Source organism: Podarcis cretensis (genome assembly GCF_951804945.1).
Source record: "Podarcis cretensis genome assembly, chromosome: 1".
In the NCBI taxonomy this organism is placed as follows: Eukaryota; Metazoa; Chordata; class Lepidosauria; order Squamata; family Lacertidae; genus Podarcis; species Podarcis cretensis.
In genome coordinates, this window is record NC_137170.1 from 62,996,546 (window position 1) to 63,014,903 (window position 18,358).

The 18,358-nt window shown below is 41.2% G+C and overlaps 1 protein-coding gene across 5 annotated transcripts in view; it reads left to right on the forward strand.

Moving 5' to 3' along the window:
* GAS2 (growth arrest specific 2) overlaps nt 1-18,358 on the forward strand; it is a 120,104-nt gene that overhangs the window by 7,776 nt on the left and 93,970 nt on the right. For 2 of the 5 annotated variants that reach the window (XM_079971720.1, XM_079971723.1), the window contains exon 2: nt 10,922-11,083. In XM_079971720.1, coding sequence (XP_079827846.1) covers nt 10,942-11,083 — 142 coding nt within the window. In that variant the 5' untranslated portion in view covers nt 10,922-10,941. Of the gene's footprint in view, nt 1-4,802; nt 5,000-7,330; nt 7,381-10,638; nt 10,665-10,919; nt 11,084-18,358 lie in introns of those variants that run through there. The other 3 variants (XM_079971724.1, XM_079971721.1, XM_079971722.1) reach the window with 3 other exon arrangements.

Here is an 18,358-nt window from a genome sequence, read left to right on the forward strand (position 1 = left end):
CAGTGTGCAGCCATGTGCCAGGTTCCTGTCCCACTGTGCTTTAAGCACCCCATGCACTTTGTATCAAATGTATTCATAACACAAAGGACAAAGGCTGCTTGTGAACTGGAGTTTACTTTATCAGAATAGATCACATTTTGATGTAAGCCCTTAAAAATTCTAATTGATTAATGAGTTTCAGATGGTGGTTCGCCTTCTTCCTCCCCACTCCTCCTTGCCTTTAACATGTGCAGCATGCTTCCAGCTAATCTGGGAGAGTTCCAGAACTCTGGGCTAAATTGGTTGCAGTATGGTTTATATGGATAATAAAATAACTAGAGAGAAAAGATTGAATTTCCTTGCAGAAATATAATTGTGCTTGCTGAATATGAGCGAGCTTATGTGTTATGCAGTTATTTGTTATTGTTGTGGGAGGGGAAATAACCATTAAGATTATCCATCTTGTGTACCCTCAATGTAGTTAGAGTTAATTTGTATTTTCTTATATTTTATTCTCTGGCGTAGCCTAAGATCCAAGGATAACTTGAGCAGCAGGCTCTTAGTAAAGAGTATTCTAGTTCTTCAGTGGCTGCACAGTTGCCGTATTGTCTTCCACTCTCAGTATAAGGTATGGAGGTGATCTATAACCAATTTTTGCTCAGCGTAAAAATGATGGAAAAAAATGTCAATTTCAGTTCTCTAAAGTTCTCATTTTCCTAGTATTAAATTCAGTCCTCAACATTTCCACATTTTTTTAAACCCTCATGAAAATTTGTCAGCATTTTAATGTGCATTCCTCCTAATAAACATATTTTTGTATGCATTTTTAACTAATGGAGACATGTCCCTGATTGTCTTGTATCTTACTTTGGTACCAGGCCCCCCTTCAGGGGCCAATGGAATAACTATTTTTTTTTACCCTTTGGGACCTCCTTTTTTCATTGGAACCCTCCCACCTCCTTAATGAAGATCGGGGTGGTGGTGGTGGTGTTGCTTCATAGGGCTTCTTCAAAGGAACAGTAGTTGCTTCCTGTTCCTAAGGAGCCCCTCCTAAGAGAAGCCACTTTAAATTTAAGAAAATTAGAAAATGTGCCTCTATTTTAGCAGGTTTTCAATTACTGATGTTTGCCTCTGCTGTATTGTACTTCCAGTATTATTCTTTCCTAACATTTCTAATATTATTTATATGGGTTTGTGTTTCTGCGTTTCTGTAGCATTATAGTTTATGACGGTGTCATAGTATGCTTTTGGTGCTTTTTGGCAGAAAACTATTACAACTGCTAGAAATAAATAAAGGTCTGGCTTTAATTCTGTTCACTAAGAAAGTCTAACGTTTTGAGATTCTCATCTTCCATTTCCCTCTGCCTACCCCACAGGGTCTCTGATAACTTAATGTAGCATAAGGGGCTGCCTTATATTGAGCCAGCCAAATGGCCCATGTGGTCTGGTGCTGTCTTTTCTGTCTGGCAGCAGCTTAGCAGGGTCTAGTAAAGAGATCAGAAACCTTCCGCCCTTTAGATGCTATTAGACTACAACTCCCATCATATCCGACAAATGGGGTTGATAGGGGTTAGAGTGTAACAACATCTGGAAGGCCACAAGTTCCAGAATCACTTGGAACATACAGAAAAGCTGCAATAAAATTAATAAAAGCCACCAACTAAAAACATCTTGTGCTGTTAGCATTTAAGAATTATTGGACACCAACATTTTATTCGGTGCTGGAAAGAATAAATGTGATGCAGTCCCTGCTGAGTTGTTTGGGATTGAACCAGGGCCCTGCTGCCTATGCTCTACCACTGAAACAATCCTCTCTCTTGTTCTGTGTGCCTCGGCTTATCAAACTGCTTGTTCTTCTCACTAGTCAGTTTTCCTGGGCCATCATTCCACTCTCCATCAATTGGTTTTCTTCACTCAGGCTTTGACCTGCAATGGATATGCCTCTGTTACTCCACTCCCTGCCTGGACATACTGCTTCCTGTGTGCTCAGCTACCTATGGCTCAGATTTACAGTAAACAAACATAGCCATTATGGCTAGTAGCCATTAACCGCCCGAGACGCCATGATGTTATTTGCATCAAAGTACCTCATGTGAAAGTTATAATTGGGGTTGCATCTTAATTTTTGGACTGAATCCAAGGTGATGTGCACATGTTGCCTAGATGCGTAGCTTGCTCTTAGAAGCAAAACCTTGGTTCGTTCATCATTAGGAGCTGTTGGCAATGTTATCCTGCCTGCGTAAGCCTCCGTTTGTGTGGAGATTCAAATCTCCTTACAACAATAATTACATTAGCTAATCTATATACATTGTGTGAGCACAATGTAAGTACTGTTTTATGAATATCGGATCCCCACGTCTCTCTCATTCCCAGCAACCTTCTTGGCAAGTTGCGGCATAGAACTGCAAAATGTGTAATTTTTCCTCATTCCTGTTTGAAAAGAAATCCATCAACGCTGTGAACCAAACCAGGAGGGAGACAAAGAGTCAGAAGAGTTTTGCTCTTTTCTAATGCCTTTTCTGTGTTAATGAGAACTAGCAGGGATAGCAGAAACTTATGTTAGACCCGGCTGAACTTCACTTTGGCTTCTGATCCCTCGCTGCTCATTTCTTTCCAAAATGGATGCTCTCCAGCGTTGTTACTGTGCAAGCCAAAGATTCTCTGCACTTGCAGCTGGTACCCCCCTCTGTTTAATTAGTGTGGTTGATGCTGTGCTGCTCTGCAGCTTTTAGTCACTTTCTGAAAAGGATCTCTTCTTGTTTTCCTCCAGTGGCATATAACTAGGGCTGGCTAGTCTAGCGTCTGCTTGACACACAACCTTGACAGGACTGTACCGTGGCCTCAAAAGTCCATGCACCATATTTACAGTTATTAAAGCAATCTTAAATTATGTAAACTTTTCCTCTTTGACAGTTTAGAGACTGATTAGAGATACGTTCAAGGCAGACGATGAAAAGCAAAGCTTTCTGGGAGGCTCAGTTTGGGCCACGGGCCAGGCAGAATGATACAGTTGCAGCTGTTGCTCACTACTGTGAGCCGGGTTCATTGCAGGGAATCGCCACAGCAGTACTCTTAAAAGGCACGCAGCCAGTCTCCACTCGCTTAATCACAATAAATGGTTCAGAGGAAGGCTAGCTCTGGCAGGTGCAATAGTGTTCTGCTTCTTAAAGTAATGGGATTCTAGTCCACAAGGAATCTTGCAGCCTCAAATATTATGATTGCATTCCAAAAGTTTGACTCTTAAAAGCTATTTATTATATGGTCCTTGTTTTGGGGTGTACATTCTCTCCCACCCCCATAATGTAGGATGCTAACTAATGCTATGCTATGCAATCTGCCCCCATTTAGCCCAGTATTGCCTAATATTTGCTTTCACCTGCTATTAGGTCTTTAAAAAAAATAACAACAAAAAACTGGAAGTGCCAGCATTTGAATCTGAGACCCAATAGGCATGCAAACCATGCATTCTGTTTTTCAGCTATGGTCTTTCTAGTGGGATAACCTGGAAAATGCTTCTGTTATCAACACAGAATTGACTAAGGGCCCATCTCACTGCACATTTAAGGTGGGATCATATCACTTTAAAGATTCATGAATCCAAAGAATAGTTTTGACACTCGCCACCCTTAACAAACTTCAGTTCCCAGGATTCTTTGGGGGGAAGCCATATCTTTTAATATTATGCTTTAAATATATAGTGCAGATGTGGCCTAAACCTGTAATGTTCCACTGCTGCTGGTCTAATACTCCAATTTATGGACAAATGCAACCCAGATTAGTTGATAGTTTATGCCAATATCACATCCTCTCTTGGTTGAGGAAGTGGATGCTGTCTATCCCACCCTGATTGATACGACTTGTGCTTTTATAGTTTGACAAATGGTGGAGGCCAGGGCTGCATAGTGGCTAAGAATGTGAAGTAGGAAGTCTGTGGCTGAAATCTGTCATGAGGGACACAGCTGGCATTAAAAATGCCACCTCAGCTTCATCCCTCCCCTTTCCTGTTTGCGGTATAGAGATAACAATACCGGGCCAGTTTACAGCATTGTTTGAAGGATCACAATGTATAGGAAAAGCTTTGAACACTCAAAAGTGCTATTTAAATGTTAACATTCATTGCAGTTCAGATTAGCGGGTGATGGATAACACAACATTCAGCTTGTTGTAGTTTGTGCATTATGATTGGTTTTCTAAGATTCACCTTCAATACAATGAGAAAGTGCCTGAGCAAGAGGTAGTTACTTAGCATTGGGGGTGATAAATAGTGAAATACTGTTCATGTCTATTTAAAAGTAAGTTAAACTGGATTCACAGCAATGGGACTTACTCCCAGGTAAGTAGGTATAGGATTACATAGGATTGTGATGTAAGGTACCAAACCTACGTCCTTGGTCGCTGCATATGTGGGACTAAATTGAAAAGATAATTTGCACAAGTCCTTGAACAAACCAGTTTCTTCCACCCATACGCGGCTTTAATCCACAGTTGATATTATTACTTTAAAAAAATATATATTGCAAATTAGTGCCAACAAAAAACCACCACCGCAACCCAACTTGGCTCCATGATAGCAAATGGTCACCTGACCTCTCTTGCTTACCCCTGGCGATTACTGACAAACATCAGCAGACAGTTTAAATTACTGGGCTGGCAAGCTACTGGGCTGAGCTACAATACACAGAAGACTAAATGCACTACTGTCTAGTAACATAAAAACCTCACTGTTTGGTGGGAGTGAATGGGGAGGAATGCAACCTTCCAGCTTGTTGAAACTGTTACATGCCATTAGGTGTGCTGTAAACTATCCTGCCCCAAATCCTTTACTCAGATAATAAGGCTAAGAATTAGAGATGCTTTGTTACTATCTGAGAGGTGGGGCGGAGGGAAAGAGAGGGAACACATGGCATAAATAGGAGGTGCAGCTCAACTGTGTGTAAATAAAGTCCTGTTCCCAGTAAAACTCCATTGTGAAGGAAACATGAAGAGAGGCCTGTTACTGAAGTATTAAGACACTGAAGAGGTAAGTATGTCAAGGGAGGGTTTTTAATGTTTGAGGTTTTTCCTGTGCTTTAACATGTTGTTGCAAGCAGCCCAGAGTGACTGGGGTGACTCCGTCAGATGGGCAGCATATAAATAGGAAAGTTGTTGTTGGTCTTTATTTGCTGGACTGAGGTAGTTCATCATATGTCACAATTTCTCTAGAAGCATACTGTCTTTACCTAAGTGTGTAATGTGTTTATTTTCGATAAGTCCTGTTCATCTTAAAATCCAGAACCACATGAGGGTATTCTGCAGTTTGATCTTGAAATTCATCATAGAATTGTAGAGTTGGAAGGGACCTAAGGGTCATTTAGTCCTGTAATGCAGGAATATGCAGGAATATACCCCCTGTAATGCAGGAATATACAGCTTCCCCAGATGGAGATCAAACCTGTGACCTTGGTGTTATCAGCACCATGCTCTAACCAACTGAGTAAACCAGTGTCATGTGCTTGCCAGTTTCCTGAGTGGTTCCACTGAAGATGTGAATAGTCTTAAGAGAGCATATAAGCAAGTGGATGTGGACAAGAAAGATTGGGGTTGAAATCCCTGCTTAGTTGTAGTGAATGACCTTGGGTTGTTGTGAGGATAAAGGTGGGTGAAGTCACATGCATGCTCTCTTCAGCTCTTTGAGGTATGTGATAATAAGAACATTGGAAGAGTCCTTATGGACTAATGGCCCATCTAGTCTGGCATCCTGTTTCCCATAGTGGCTAACCAGATGCCTATGGGAAGCCCACAAACAGAACGTGAGCACAGTAGCTTTCTCCTCACTCCTATTCCACAGCAACTGGTATCTGGAGGCATGCCACCATCATCTCTTGTAGCCTTATCCTCCATGAATTTGTCTTTCCCTCTCTTATCCAAGTTGGTGGCCATCACTAAATCTGGTGGGGGCAAATTCCATACTTTAACTATGTGTTGCAGGAAGACATGATTTCTTTTACCTGTCCTGAATGTTCAAACATTCAGCTCCATTGAATAACTTCAGATTCTGGTATTATGGGAGAGGGAGGAAAGCTTTTGTCTTGTATGACCACCTGTCATGGATGCTTTAGCTGAGATTCCTGCATTGCAGGGTGTTGGACTAGATGACCCTTGAGTCATTTCCAACTCAAAATTTTATGATTCTATGCACTTTCTCCATGCTACATAATTTTATGCATCTCTAAAATGACCTCCCTTGTTTGCCTTTTTAACACACACACACACACACACACACACACACACACACACTTTGCCTCATAGGTGATCTGCTCTAGCCCCTTGCTTATTTTGTTTGCCCTTTTCTGAACCTTTCCTGCTCTCCAATAAATTTGCTAAGACGTGGCAACCAGAAGTCCACACATTATTTTATGGTTGCTCCATAAAAATAAAAATTGAACTGATGAACTGTAGCAAAATTAAATTAAGTAAAACTTTTGCTATTAGTCTCATAGGATTTTAAGTTCTCCAGCATAAAAATATCACCTTGGTAAGCTATCCTGAACACCTTGAAATAAGAGTAGAACATAACTCAAATAATAATGGTCAGTATCCAATCCTGGTCATGTTCAGAGCAGACCCACTGGAATCAATGGACCTTAATCTGTCCCTTAATGACTAGCATGGTAAGGTTTCAGGTGAGTAACAGCAGTGCAGAACAGTTTGCCCAGTGTATTTTACTCTAAGCATAAATGCACCGACTTTCTGACAGAGCTGTTCAGCAGTGGAACAGTCTCCCGTGAGAGGTGGTGGGACTCTCCTTCCCTGGAGCTTTTTAAAAAGAGGTTGGATGGCCATCTGTCATTGATGCTTTAGCTGAGATTCCTGCACTGCAGGGGGTTGGATTAGATGACACTTGGGTCCCTTCCAGCACTAAGATTCTATGATATTAGTGGACCACATCTAAGAGCTCTCATAAACAGAATGCTGTAGGTGCTGCTATGTTCAGTTTAGTAGCAGCAATGTTTATCATTTTTGTGGTTTGTAACAAACGAGAAGGGAAATAGTTACAATAGGCTAAAGTTACATGAGGGTAGATTTTGGTTGAACATTAGGAGAAACTTATTGACAGCAAGTGCAATTAAGCCAAGCTACTAATGACTAAGGGGCTGATGGGCCCTGCCTTGCTGGACTGTTTGTGTTGCTGATGGATTTCCTGCATCAAGCTGAGGGTTGTTTTAGGTTGTCTACAGGCTCTGTTCCAGCTCAGTGATTCTAAGACTCTATTTTGTGAGCTCTGTCTATAAAACATGGGAACATATGTTCTGGACAGTGTTTGACCACATTAAGTCCAAATCTGTCCTCCTTCCATTGCTTTTGCTTTCAGTTCCAGAAATGAATGTTTGTGTATGGGAGAAGAGTTTATGAAGGCAACAAGGTAAACCAGCCAGTAGTCTTTAAGAGAGAAAACACAAGGGGATGGTGCCCCTCTGCACTGTACATTTAAAGCAGTATCATACCATTTTAAATAAACATGGCTTCCTTCAAGATTTATTAGGAGTTTTTAGGAGACCCTCCGTTCCCCTCACAGAGCTACAATTCTCAGAGTGGCTTAACAACCAAGCCCTCTTCATGGGGAACTCTAGGAATTAAAAGTTCTCAGAGGGGACTAGGTGTCGCCTAACAATTCTCAGCACCCTTAACAAGCTACAGCTCTCAGGAATCTTTGGGGTAAGCCATGAATGTTTAAAGTGGTGTGATATTGCTTGAAATACATAGTGCAGATGAAACTGATGTTTGGTGCCAGCAAAATATAATGCATAGTAATTTTGTTTGTTTTACCCAGTCTGGAAATTCAGTGCCATGGGTAGGATAATAAGGGGTCCATATTTTCCCCTTAGTGGCCTATTTTTAATTATTTAAAGTTCCAAATTCAGTGTGACACCCCTGATTACGTGGCCACATGATATCCTACTCAATTTGCTCCAGTGATGTGGTGAATGGCTAGATTGTCCCTAATTTTCCTGGCGGGAAAAGGTGTAAAACTATATCCTTTGCTTCAATGTGTACATGAAGCAGCATTGATATATATGCAGTTCAGCTAAAACAGATCTCTACTCCAACTCTAATCCAACTCTCCAAGTCTAGCTCAAATGAAAAAAGGATTTTGCAACATTGCTGGAAAATGCTCCAGGGAGAGGAAATTCCATTGTTGTAGGACAGCCACTTAAAACAACATCTGTATGTCCTCTGCTAGCTGATTTTACACATAGGCACATGGATATTATTCTAAGGAGGTTCCACGTGATTAATCTTAAAGACCGAGTGGGGTATGATAGGGGAAGGAAACTGGTTTCCTAGGTATTTAGGGCTTTACGCACCACAAGCAGCATATTGAAACCAACAGGGCTGGTTGTAGTTTTTTTTGTAGCTTTGGGTCACAGTTTATAATGATCATTCAGATTCATAACAAAATACAGGTTAGAAAAACACAAACGTCCTGTAGAGTTGCATCTTGCCTTTACATATTCAACAGAGCCTCATTCATGTAGGAATTTAATCTACCAGATTTTTAAAAAGAGAGATCAAAACAGCTCCAAGGGACCCAATTCAGTTTATGACTATGGTGTTCTACAAGGGTTTTTAAAACCTGTTTCCCCCATGCTATTTTTCCTACTTAAAATGCTCTCCGGCTGATATCCCACCCCCCATGTCTGTCAAAGGATGCTTGGACTCAACCCTGCAATTCTTTAAGTTCTATGATCTATCTGCATTCTTCTGGATGTTCAAATATTATGGGCAACGTTCAAATTTCCTAACTCATTTACATAGCAGAGACAGTACTCTAGATAGGCAATGAATAGCCAGTACAGTACAGTATTATTGCCTTGCAGTTAAGGGTGTGTGTGTGTGTGTGTGTGACTTGTTTGAGCATCTATGCCTCATCTTTCTATGATAAAATGAGATTTAACCAGCTTGCAAATGAACAGTATAAAACACAGCAAATAATAGAATCATAAAATTGCAGAGCTGGAAGGCATACAGAGGGTCATCTAATCCACTCCCCTGCAATGCAGAAAACTAAACTAAAGCATCCATGACAGATGGCCATCCAGCCACTGCTTGAAAACCTCCAATCAGGAGCCCATTCCACTGTTAAACAGCTCTTACTGACAGAAAGGTCTTCCTGATGTTCACTCGGAATCTTTTTTTTTTTTGTAACTTGACGCCATTGGTTCAGGTCCTACCCTCCAGAGCAGGAGAAAACAAGCTTGACCTTTCTCTGCCTATTTCTGCTATAGGTAGCCTTATATGTGTGAGTTTACATGATAAGTGAAATGTTGATGTTTTATAAATACCATTATCGTCTCACAGCAGGGAGACTGAGCGAGGCTGCATGTACCCTGCAGTTGTTTGGCAATTGCACAAACCATTCTGATGCTTACAGAGAAACCTGAAAGTGTGGTCCTTTGAGAGAGACTACTGGCTCCCTACTGCTCTGAGTTGTGTAACATGCTGGATTATTAGCTTCTAATCCTGTTGCATGCTGAAAAACCATGCTGCTTTTTGGACCTTGCCCATTGACTGGGACACTATCCAGATTCCTAGCTTGACTGATTCTTTAGAATCTGAAAACTCCCCTTTGGTTCAGAATGGCACATGGCCTTTTCTTGAGCTTTAAAAAACAAACAAAAAACACCTCCACCTTGTGCTCTAAAGTGAGGCTGCATTCGCCCATCTTTGACTGGGATAACAGCCATCAGCCATGATACTGAGTTTTGAAAGATTATTTGTGGGATAAGCAATAGAAATGCACACTGCCTCCCTAGTGGAGGTTACATTTAAGGAAGAAACATAGTAGATAAAGCCTTGGAAAGTCGCAAACATTGTGAGATAGTAGAAAAAGTATCTCTCCCCCTCACCATTACTTGTGCAATTGGGAGGCTCTCAGGCTACTGTTTTTTTTCCTGTTTTCCTTTGGCTACTTAAGAAACTTCAACATCATATATTTTGATCTTAACCTGATTAGCACTTCTAGTGCAACTGTCCCCAGATATCTGTGTTAATGATCTGTGTTTTCTGCAGAAGTTATGATCTTTGTCATTTCACCCTTTCTCAGCTTGGTAGGCCTCATGTTGATAAAGTGACATTCTGGCTTTTGAAATGAGAGAAATATGCCTATTTTGCTCTAGCTATTGCTCCTTCCCAACTCCACCCGGTGATTCTAATAAATTCAACTGCTCTTCACCCCTCCCCCCCCGCTCCATTTCCTATCTGTAGATTGTCTTAGAGACTTAGGTAGGAGTGCCCAGGAGTGGTGCAGGCTAGGTTGTGTCACAAGGACTCTGCAAAGGCTTTCCTGACAAAACAGGATTTGAGGAAAGACCCAAAGAGAATCAGAAATAATATTTGCAAATCTAGACTATTTTTAAAATGAATGAATTAATTACTATGCTGCTTAATGCCAAAAGAGGCATTACTATACAGTACTCAACAGGCATAAGTCACTGAGCAGCTCCTTTGGCACTGTTCTGGGGTCATTTTTATATATGGCAACATCCTTTCCCCTCCAATTAAGCATGTCATGGGGAATCTCTACTGTTTATTTTCATATCTATTTTGCCATGCAATTTGCCCCTTTTCCTAATCACCTCTTTTTTTAATTATTTAAATCTTTTAAATCCCTGCTTGCAGAGATATTTGACAACATGCACACCGAGGTAAGTACAAATGTATCCACCTAGCCCATGTTCCTAGACTATCACTAGCAAAACACTCCATTATTATTATTATTATTATTATTATTAAAAGCAAACTGGTTGTTATCATGTACATTGTTTCATGAAGCAAACCTCTGTTTGTCTGGCATTACACTCATATTGAATGTGACCCATTGGCAACTATATATAATAATAAAAATTACAAGTCTTCACACAGCATGCTAAACTAATTCTTTCTTTTTACTTCTACAAAATAGGTAGCACCAGTGGTTAAAAGATGTGCACCTCCCTCAGCCCAAAGGCCCGAGGCCCTGGCCTCTCCGATATGCACCAGTATAGCCAGTGGCTGGCTAGCAGACATGAGGCTAACTTGTTGCCGATGAAGGAGGATTTGGCCCTGTGGCTGACAAACCTGCTGGGTAAGGTTATTTTTCTATGCTGTGATTATTGCCAGAGCTTTCTAAGGAGCAACAGTAATTCTGCTTTGAGTTCCTGAAGCGCAAGTGGAAAGTTCTGCTCTAGGGTGACTGTTAGCATTCTGGAGTCTGTCATTCTCTCCCCCTGTTGAATTGGGATGCTTAGTGGGACATTTTAAGCGACTTCCCAGCCCAGAAAGCCACAGCGAAACAAGCACAGGCTTAACTGTCCTTCAGAAGTGATGACATACTTTTTTGTTAGGTACTGCTGTACATGGAAGGGCAGAGTGCAGAGCCACCGTTATTATAATATATTTATTTATAACCCACCTTTTTTCCCTGACAGGGACTCAAGGCAGCTTACATATAACGATAATAACAGCAAAAACATCGGGGGGGGGGGGGGGGCTATTCAACTATACATATAATTACAATAGAAACAACATGGCAATGTCAGGAGTCCAGGTTCCCAGCTTGATAACACAGTAAGCGTAGGTAATTCAAAAGGAGGATTTATTGCAAAAACAAACAGATAGCTCTGGACAGCTCTAACAAAGCCTCTGGTACCATTACTCAAGATGAACCTTCTGAAGACTCCTTCCGGCGTCAACAGAAGATATTGAACTTACAACCCTTACGTCTCTTGTTTTGCTTCCTGTCTAGCAGCCCTCCCATTCGCCGACTCTTAGGACTTAGTGGATCAGCTCCAACATCTTACTGTTCAGAGAGGCTGTCTCTGAGTTGGTTTGTGCCATTTTGTGTCTCCTGTGAGCTTTGGCTGTGTTCTAGCCTGCTCTCAGCTGCTGCCTTATCAGCCTGCCCATCAAGGTCAGGAAGAGCCAAAGTCTGCAGCTGCCGGCTCTCCCCTGCATGCCTGACACCTAAGCCTCTCTGTTCCTGGCTGCTTTCTGCCGTTGGCTGCACATCTTCACTTGGAGCTGGCTCATTCCTGACAGGCACCAGCCATTTCATTAAAAGCAATAAGTTCCCCAAAGTCATCACATGTTGGCAGAAGGACAACAAGGAGGGAGCCAGTCTAGCTTTTCCAGGGAGGGAGTTCCAGAGTCTGGGAGCAGCCACTGAGAAGGCCCTTTCTTGCACCCCTTGGGCATGCAAGGGTGGCAGGAGCATGAGAAGGGCTTCCCCTGAAGATCATAAAAGCTAGGCAGGTTCATATGAGGGAATAAGGTCTTTCAGATAGCTTGAACCTAAGCCATACTATATGTCACAACTAGCACTTTGAAATTGTGCCCAGAGACAGTCCAGTAGCCAGTGAAACTTTTCTAACAAGGGAGTCGTATGCTCCCTGTAACCAGCACTGGTCAGCAATCTCTTCAAGCCAGTTGAAGTTTCTGAGTGCTTTTCAAAGGCAGCCCCAACTTAGAGTGCATTACAGTAAGCAGGAAGTAACTAAGGTGTGCATCACTATGCCCAAATTAGACATCTCATGTAATGGGCAGAGCTGGTACACTAGCTTTAACTGCTTAAATGCTCTCCTGACCACTGCAGAGACGTGGGCAACCATGCTCAGGGCTGATTCTGGAAGCACACCCAAACTACAAACCTGTGTCTTCAGGGCGACTGTTACCCCATTCACCACAGGCTGAATCTCCACGCCCTGCTCCACCTTCTGACCGACCAAGGGTACCTCTGTTTGTCTGGATTAAGATTCAGTTTGTTCACCCACGTTAAATGTCTGGTGTATTGCAGTGTCTGCCTCAGAAATCCTTGGCAGGCTTTTTCAGTATCTCATTAAGCATGCTAGTGGTTTCCTGCCCATACCTTCCACTCTACTTCCACTTCTCTTTCAACTTCTTCAGTGATCACTTGTAGCCAAGTAAGATTGTCTTCCATGAACACGGTCTTAACAGTAAGTATGTAAGTGACTGTGAAGGCCAGTTCTGGATCCACACATCCTTCCACAGTGGGGACATAGGTTTTTGGGCAGGAGTTGATCATGGTGAGGGTTTGCCAAGCATGCCTTCCTCTTACCACATTTCTCCCTTTTGTCCTGAGTTCGCATAGATAACAACATTATGAGACAGAACATACACCTGGACCTTATGTAATAGCCTTCACAAGTGGGACCAGCAGCACAATGTCACTGCTGTAAGTTTGGGAGGCAGCTGAAGCTTGCTGCTTTCCTCCAGGAAAACACACTCTTTACCACTGAATTGCAGCAAATGTCACTCTGTGGAAAGCCCATTTGATGTTTTTCTGATTCAGCAGTAAAGAGCCAGTTTTCCCCAGGGAAAGCGGCAGGACAAGCAGAAGTGCAGACGAGCCCCAAGTTATGTATTTCCAATAATAAACAACTTTGTTATTTTATTTCATTACAAGCATCTCTCTGTGTGTGATTAAAACAGGTAAAGTCTGCTCTCTAACAAAAGTTCACACACCATATGCTGCTTACTCTTAATATTAAAGAATTCTAGGGCTGAACAGCAGCCCAACAGTTACAGCATATCCTCACTCTTGTTCAGGGTTCCAGCCAGCCATTCAGGGAGTGATATTTCAGACATTTGCATGACTTCAGATCAGAGGAAATTAGACATTTTAAATGTTTCTGTGCTGGAACCAACCTAACAGCATAGTCCTAAGCATGTCTATTCAGAAGCAAGTCCTATTTAATGCAGTGGGGCTTATTCCAAGGTAAGTGAGATAAGGTTTGTAGCTTAAATTAATTCCAGATGAAATTAATGTGACTTAACTTATGATCATTTCCCCCCATTAATTTCAATGACCTAAGTGAAACTAATTTAATCTAGATCCAATTTATGTTCATCACAGCAAGTGAAGACAGTTCATGTCTGAAATACAGAATTTATTAATGTTTAGCACACAGCATGCAATTTAGATCTTTCTGTGTCCTTGTTCAGACATATGTATATGTACTTTCATGTTCTTGTCTCTCTGTGTGTAAGTGATATGTAGCTTGAAAGACTGTTAAGGCCTCCAGCCTACTCAATCTATTTACTGTCTCATTTTAATTGCATGATGCTAGCAAGTACTTTCCTGTGATCTCCTGCTGCTCCGCCTCCTCATCTTTTCCTCCTGTTCCAGCAGTTTTGTTCTTTTTTTCCTGCTTTGCTCTTTTTTCTGGTCAAGCTGCTCCATCTACAACCATTTGCTTCTGCACATCTTTCCTCTAATATATATTCATCAGAAAGTGGCTACCTAGGACAGAAATAATGTGCTTAAAAACAGGCATTTCCTTCTCCTTCCCCAAAGGTGCAGATTGTATAGTTTCATCTGCTACTGATGTCTGGTGCAGCATAGTGGCAAGGGAATCAGGAAGGCCCAGCTTTGTGTTTTCCCTCTACTATGAACTCATTAAGTAGCCTTAGACACTTTCTCTTAACCTCAGTCCTCTCACCTGCAATATGGGAGACAATGATACCGAATGCATAACGCACTGTGAACACCTGAAAATGCCATACAAATATTACGTATTGATGATGGTTTCTCCATTCACCAGAAGCTATAGCATCCTGGGATAAAGGTTGCATATAAAAGCATCTGTGTTGAAACACACAATTATCTTAGCACATTGGTTTTCCTCCTTTCTCTCGTTAAGATGCCCTTTCCACATCCATTTCTCTGCTGAGGAAGGTCTGGATTTTCAGGTGAGATTAGTAACCAAATATCCTCTCCCAGGCAGACAGCTCTTTCCCTCCCATATTATAATTTAGAGAAAGAACAGGACTGACTGTCGGGGATTAAAAAGGCGTGCAAGCATTTTGTTAGAATGAGTAATGGACACATCTAACACTTCAAAGCTCCAGGAAGAGTTTATAACTCCTAAAAAGTCTGCCCTGTGTGCTCTTTTTGACATGGATCAGGACAGAGAGGAGGGGGAAGTGCTTTCTGTCTTGAGTTCCAAGGACCATTTCCAATCCTTTAAACCAGAGCTGGGGGATTTCTGCTGCTCTCCAGATGTTGTTGGGACTCCAACTCCCATTAACCCCAGTAAGCATAGTCAATGGAGAAGGATGGTGGGAGCTGGAGTCTAGGAACATCGGAGTGGTGGTGTCACAGGTTCCCAAGCTCTGCTTTAAGCTGGAATTTCCAAAGTTGCATTTGCTCCCCTTTTACTTGGATACAGAGATCTCTAGTTTTGGGGATGGTGCCAGAATAAGGATTTCGTGGTTTGAACATAAAACATACAGCTTTAATATTAAATGAGAAAATCCTACAGAGAGGGCTTTGTTTGCATTCCTGAGCAGGCAGATTTCACATGGACAAAGTCAAACATGAAATCAGCAAGGGAGCATGCATAGCAACTTGAGGCTCTGACATGCCACACCGAATTTTAATTCTTTATAAAGCTTCACAGGAGGGTTGGCACTCAGAAAGGGTATCTTTGGGATTCCAGTGCAGGCAACTCTGTTTTAATTATGAAACAATATAGTAAGGCATTATTAACATGGATAAACTGCCTTTTGGAAGCAAAATATATTTGTGATTCTGGTATGCATATCTAGTCTATGGGCCCATTGAATTCCTTATAGCAATAGCTAGCTATGTAGTTCAGTTTGCACTGTAATGGGAATCTACCTAACTTGCACTTCCAAACCAATACATGATTCAAAATGAAGCTATCCTTTGAAATTTAGTTTTCTGGATTTTGTGATGCTGTGCTCCAGAGAAATATGCATATACTTTTGTATGTGTATGAGAGAGAGAGAACTTGCTCAACCCCCCCCCCAAAAAAAACACAACTGTATATTTTAGAAGTGTGCATGAGATTGTGTATGATTTTCATTGATCCAATGCACTCAGCCAAAGAGAAAGCAATAAGCTGAGTGCCCCAATATTTAAAACCTTCAATCCCACCCACCACATTGCAACATGCAATTTGCCCCAGCAACCCAGCCATCCAATCATTGCCCCAGATCAGCATATTCAACCCTACCTGGCAACAGAGGGATGGCTCGGCGGACCCCACTGCAACACGTGCTCTCATTTCAGGGAGAATATGCTTTACAGATGTTGAATGCAAAAACCCATTCACTTTGTAATAAGTACTGCATCTTGGTTTACAAAATGTAACAATCAAACCATAAATGTGTGTCAGACTATAAAATAATCTATGTGGGTTTAGATGGTGTTGGTAGAAGCATCTCTCCCAGCATCAGATTAACTTTTAAAATAAAAAATTGCTCTATATTTATCAAATCAACCCAAAAGGTAGGACAGACCCATAAATACTGAGACAATATGTTAATTTAGAAGAATGACTATTTCATTCGGACTGGAAAGTGTAAAAAAAATCAGCCCAAAACTATGCTAAATGGAATGTCATTTGTGACAATTACACTATACACAAATGTATCAATCTCTATTCAAAGCAGTGAGCAGATCCAGATTCTATTAAAATGTTAAATTCCGAGGAAAGAAATATGAAACTGCTCTGATGAAACAGATAGTTTTTGCAAAGTGAAGAATGTCGGGAAAATAGCTTTCTTTGCTGTTGGCTGGTGTTTGCACACTAACCTGGCAGTCTGAGCAGCTGGGACAGAGGTGACCTTGAAAATATAGATTTCCTTCCTCCCTGCATTATTTCTACTATGTACTGCTCAAGTGGGTCCTATGACTATTATCACACAGGTGATATCACACACTCCCCTTTCTGGAAATCTGCAGGCTTCATGGCGTATTGATAATTCAAATACTAGCCATGTGTATGTTGATAATAATAATAATAATAATAAATTTTATTTATATCCCGCCCTCCCCAGCCGAAGCCGGGCTCAGGGCAGCTAACAACACTAAAACAGTACAACATTATAAAACATTATAAAAATAAATTAAAATCAAAATTGATGGCAACCATAAACTAAAGTTTTGTAAAGATTGCCAAAGGAGGGAGTCAGGCTGCGCCCTGACCAAAGGCCAGGTGGAACAGCTCTGTCTTGCAGGCCCTGCAGAAAGGTTGTAACATGCTGTGCAGCATACAGTATATGAAATCCCACATCAGAATTGCCATCTGAATCTGAGTATATCATTTCCCAAGGCAATTTGTGACAGCTTGCTGGTTGAAAGCTAATGCCGTACTGTATATCCTATTTTGTTTTGGTAACAGCAGAGACTGTTATGGTCTCAGTTCCTTTGAGAAAATAAAGTTTTCTGGGAAGAAGATACCAAAAATGATTTAAATATTAAACTTGAGGAAATGCAAGCATCACTTATAGAGGATCTCTCCAAAGACAGAGGCTACTTTAGAATTACGATTTATCTGCTTTCCATGTAATTCTAACTTGCTATTTGCTGTGCAAACAAGTGTGCCTCTCTTCAGTTGTCTTCTTTACTTTTATTCAGCTAGTGAAAAAAGAATAATTTGCAATAATTTAAATGCCAAGCCTGTTAAATCTATTTTTGATTTCTTACTTAAACTTTCAATTTGGGGTGGCAAGTTAAGAAAATCTGTGATTTCTGCATTGTTATTGCACTCGTTTTATTTTTGGATTTAGTTTTTGGGCTGGCTACAACATGAAAACCACAAAACGCACAAGATAACATATCAATTTACAAATTTAACCAACGAAAACATAAACTGAAGCCTTTTTTATTTGTTTAAAGTTGAACCCAAGCCACTCAAACCCCAGCTAAAACAGAGTGCTTTTTAAAACTTCCAAAAGTGATTTTTGCTGAGGTTTTGGTGAGATGCAAAGCCCTCCTAACAAATCATTGTAATCATAACTTGGGACACAGAATCATAGCTAGCAACGTTTCCCCTTTTTAAAGGCAAATTCCCTTATTCCAAATAGGATTCCTCGCAAGAAAAGGGAAAAGTTGACAGCTATGCACAGAATCAGGGCTGGCCCAAACTTTTTACTGTTTGATGTAGAACAGCAAACTGATTCTCCCCCATGTGTATTATACCCAAGTCTGTCCAAAGTTTGGCACCTTAGACAAATTAAAAAACACAAGTTTTTCTCCCTAGGGATAAAAATAGTACAATAAAAATAAATGAAAATAAAAGCTGTTCTTTCAGGGCACCCAAAACCAGCTGCCTGAGATGGCAGCAAGGCATTTGAGTTCAGCAAGGCATTTGACAAGGTGCCCCATGATATTCTTGTAAAGAAGCTGGTAAAATGCGGACTTGACTATGCTACCACTCAGTGGATTTGTAACTGACTGACTGACCGAACCCAAAAGGTGCTCATCAATGGTTCCTCTTCATCCTGGAGAAGAGTGACTAGTGGGGTGCCACAGGGTTCTGTCTTGGGTCCGGTCTTATTCAACATCTTTATCAACGACTTGGATGATGGACTC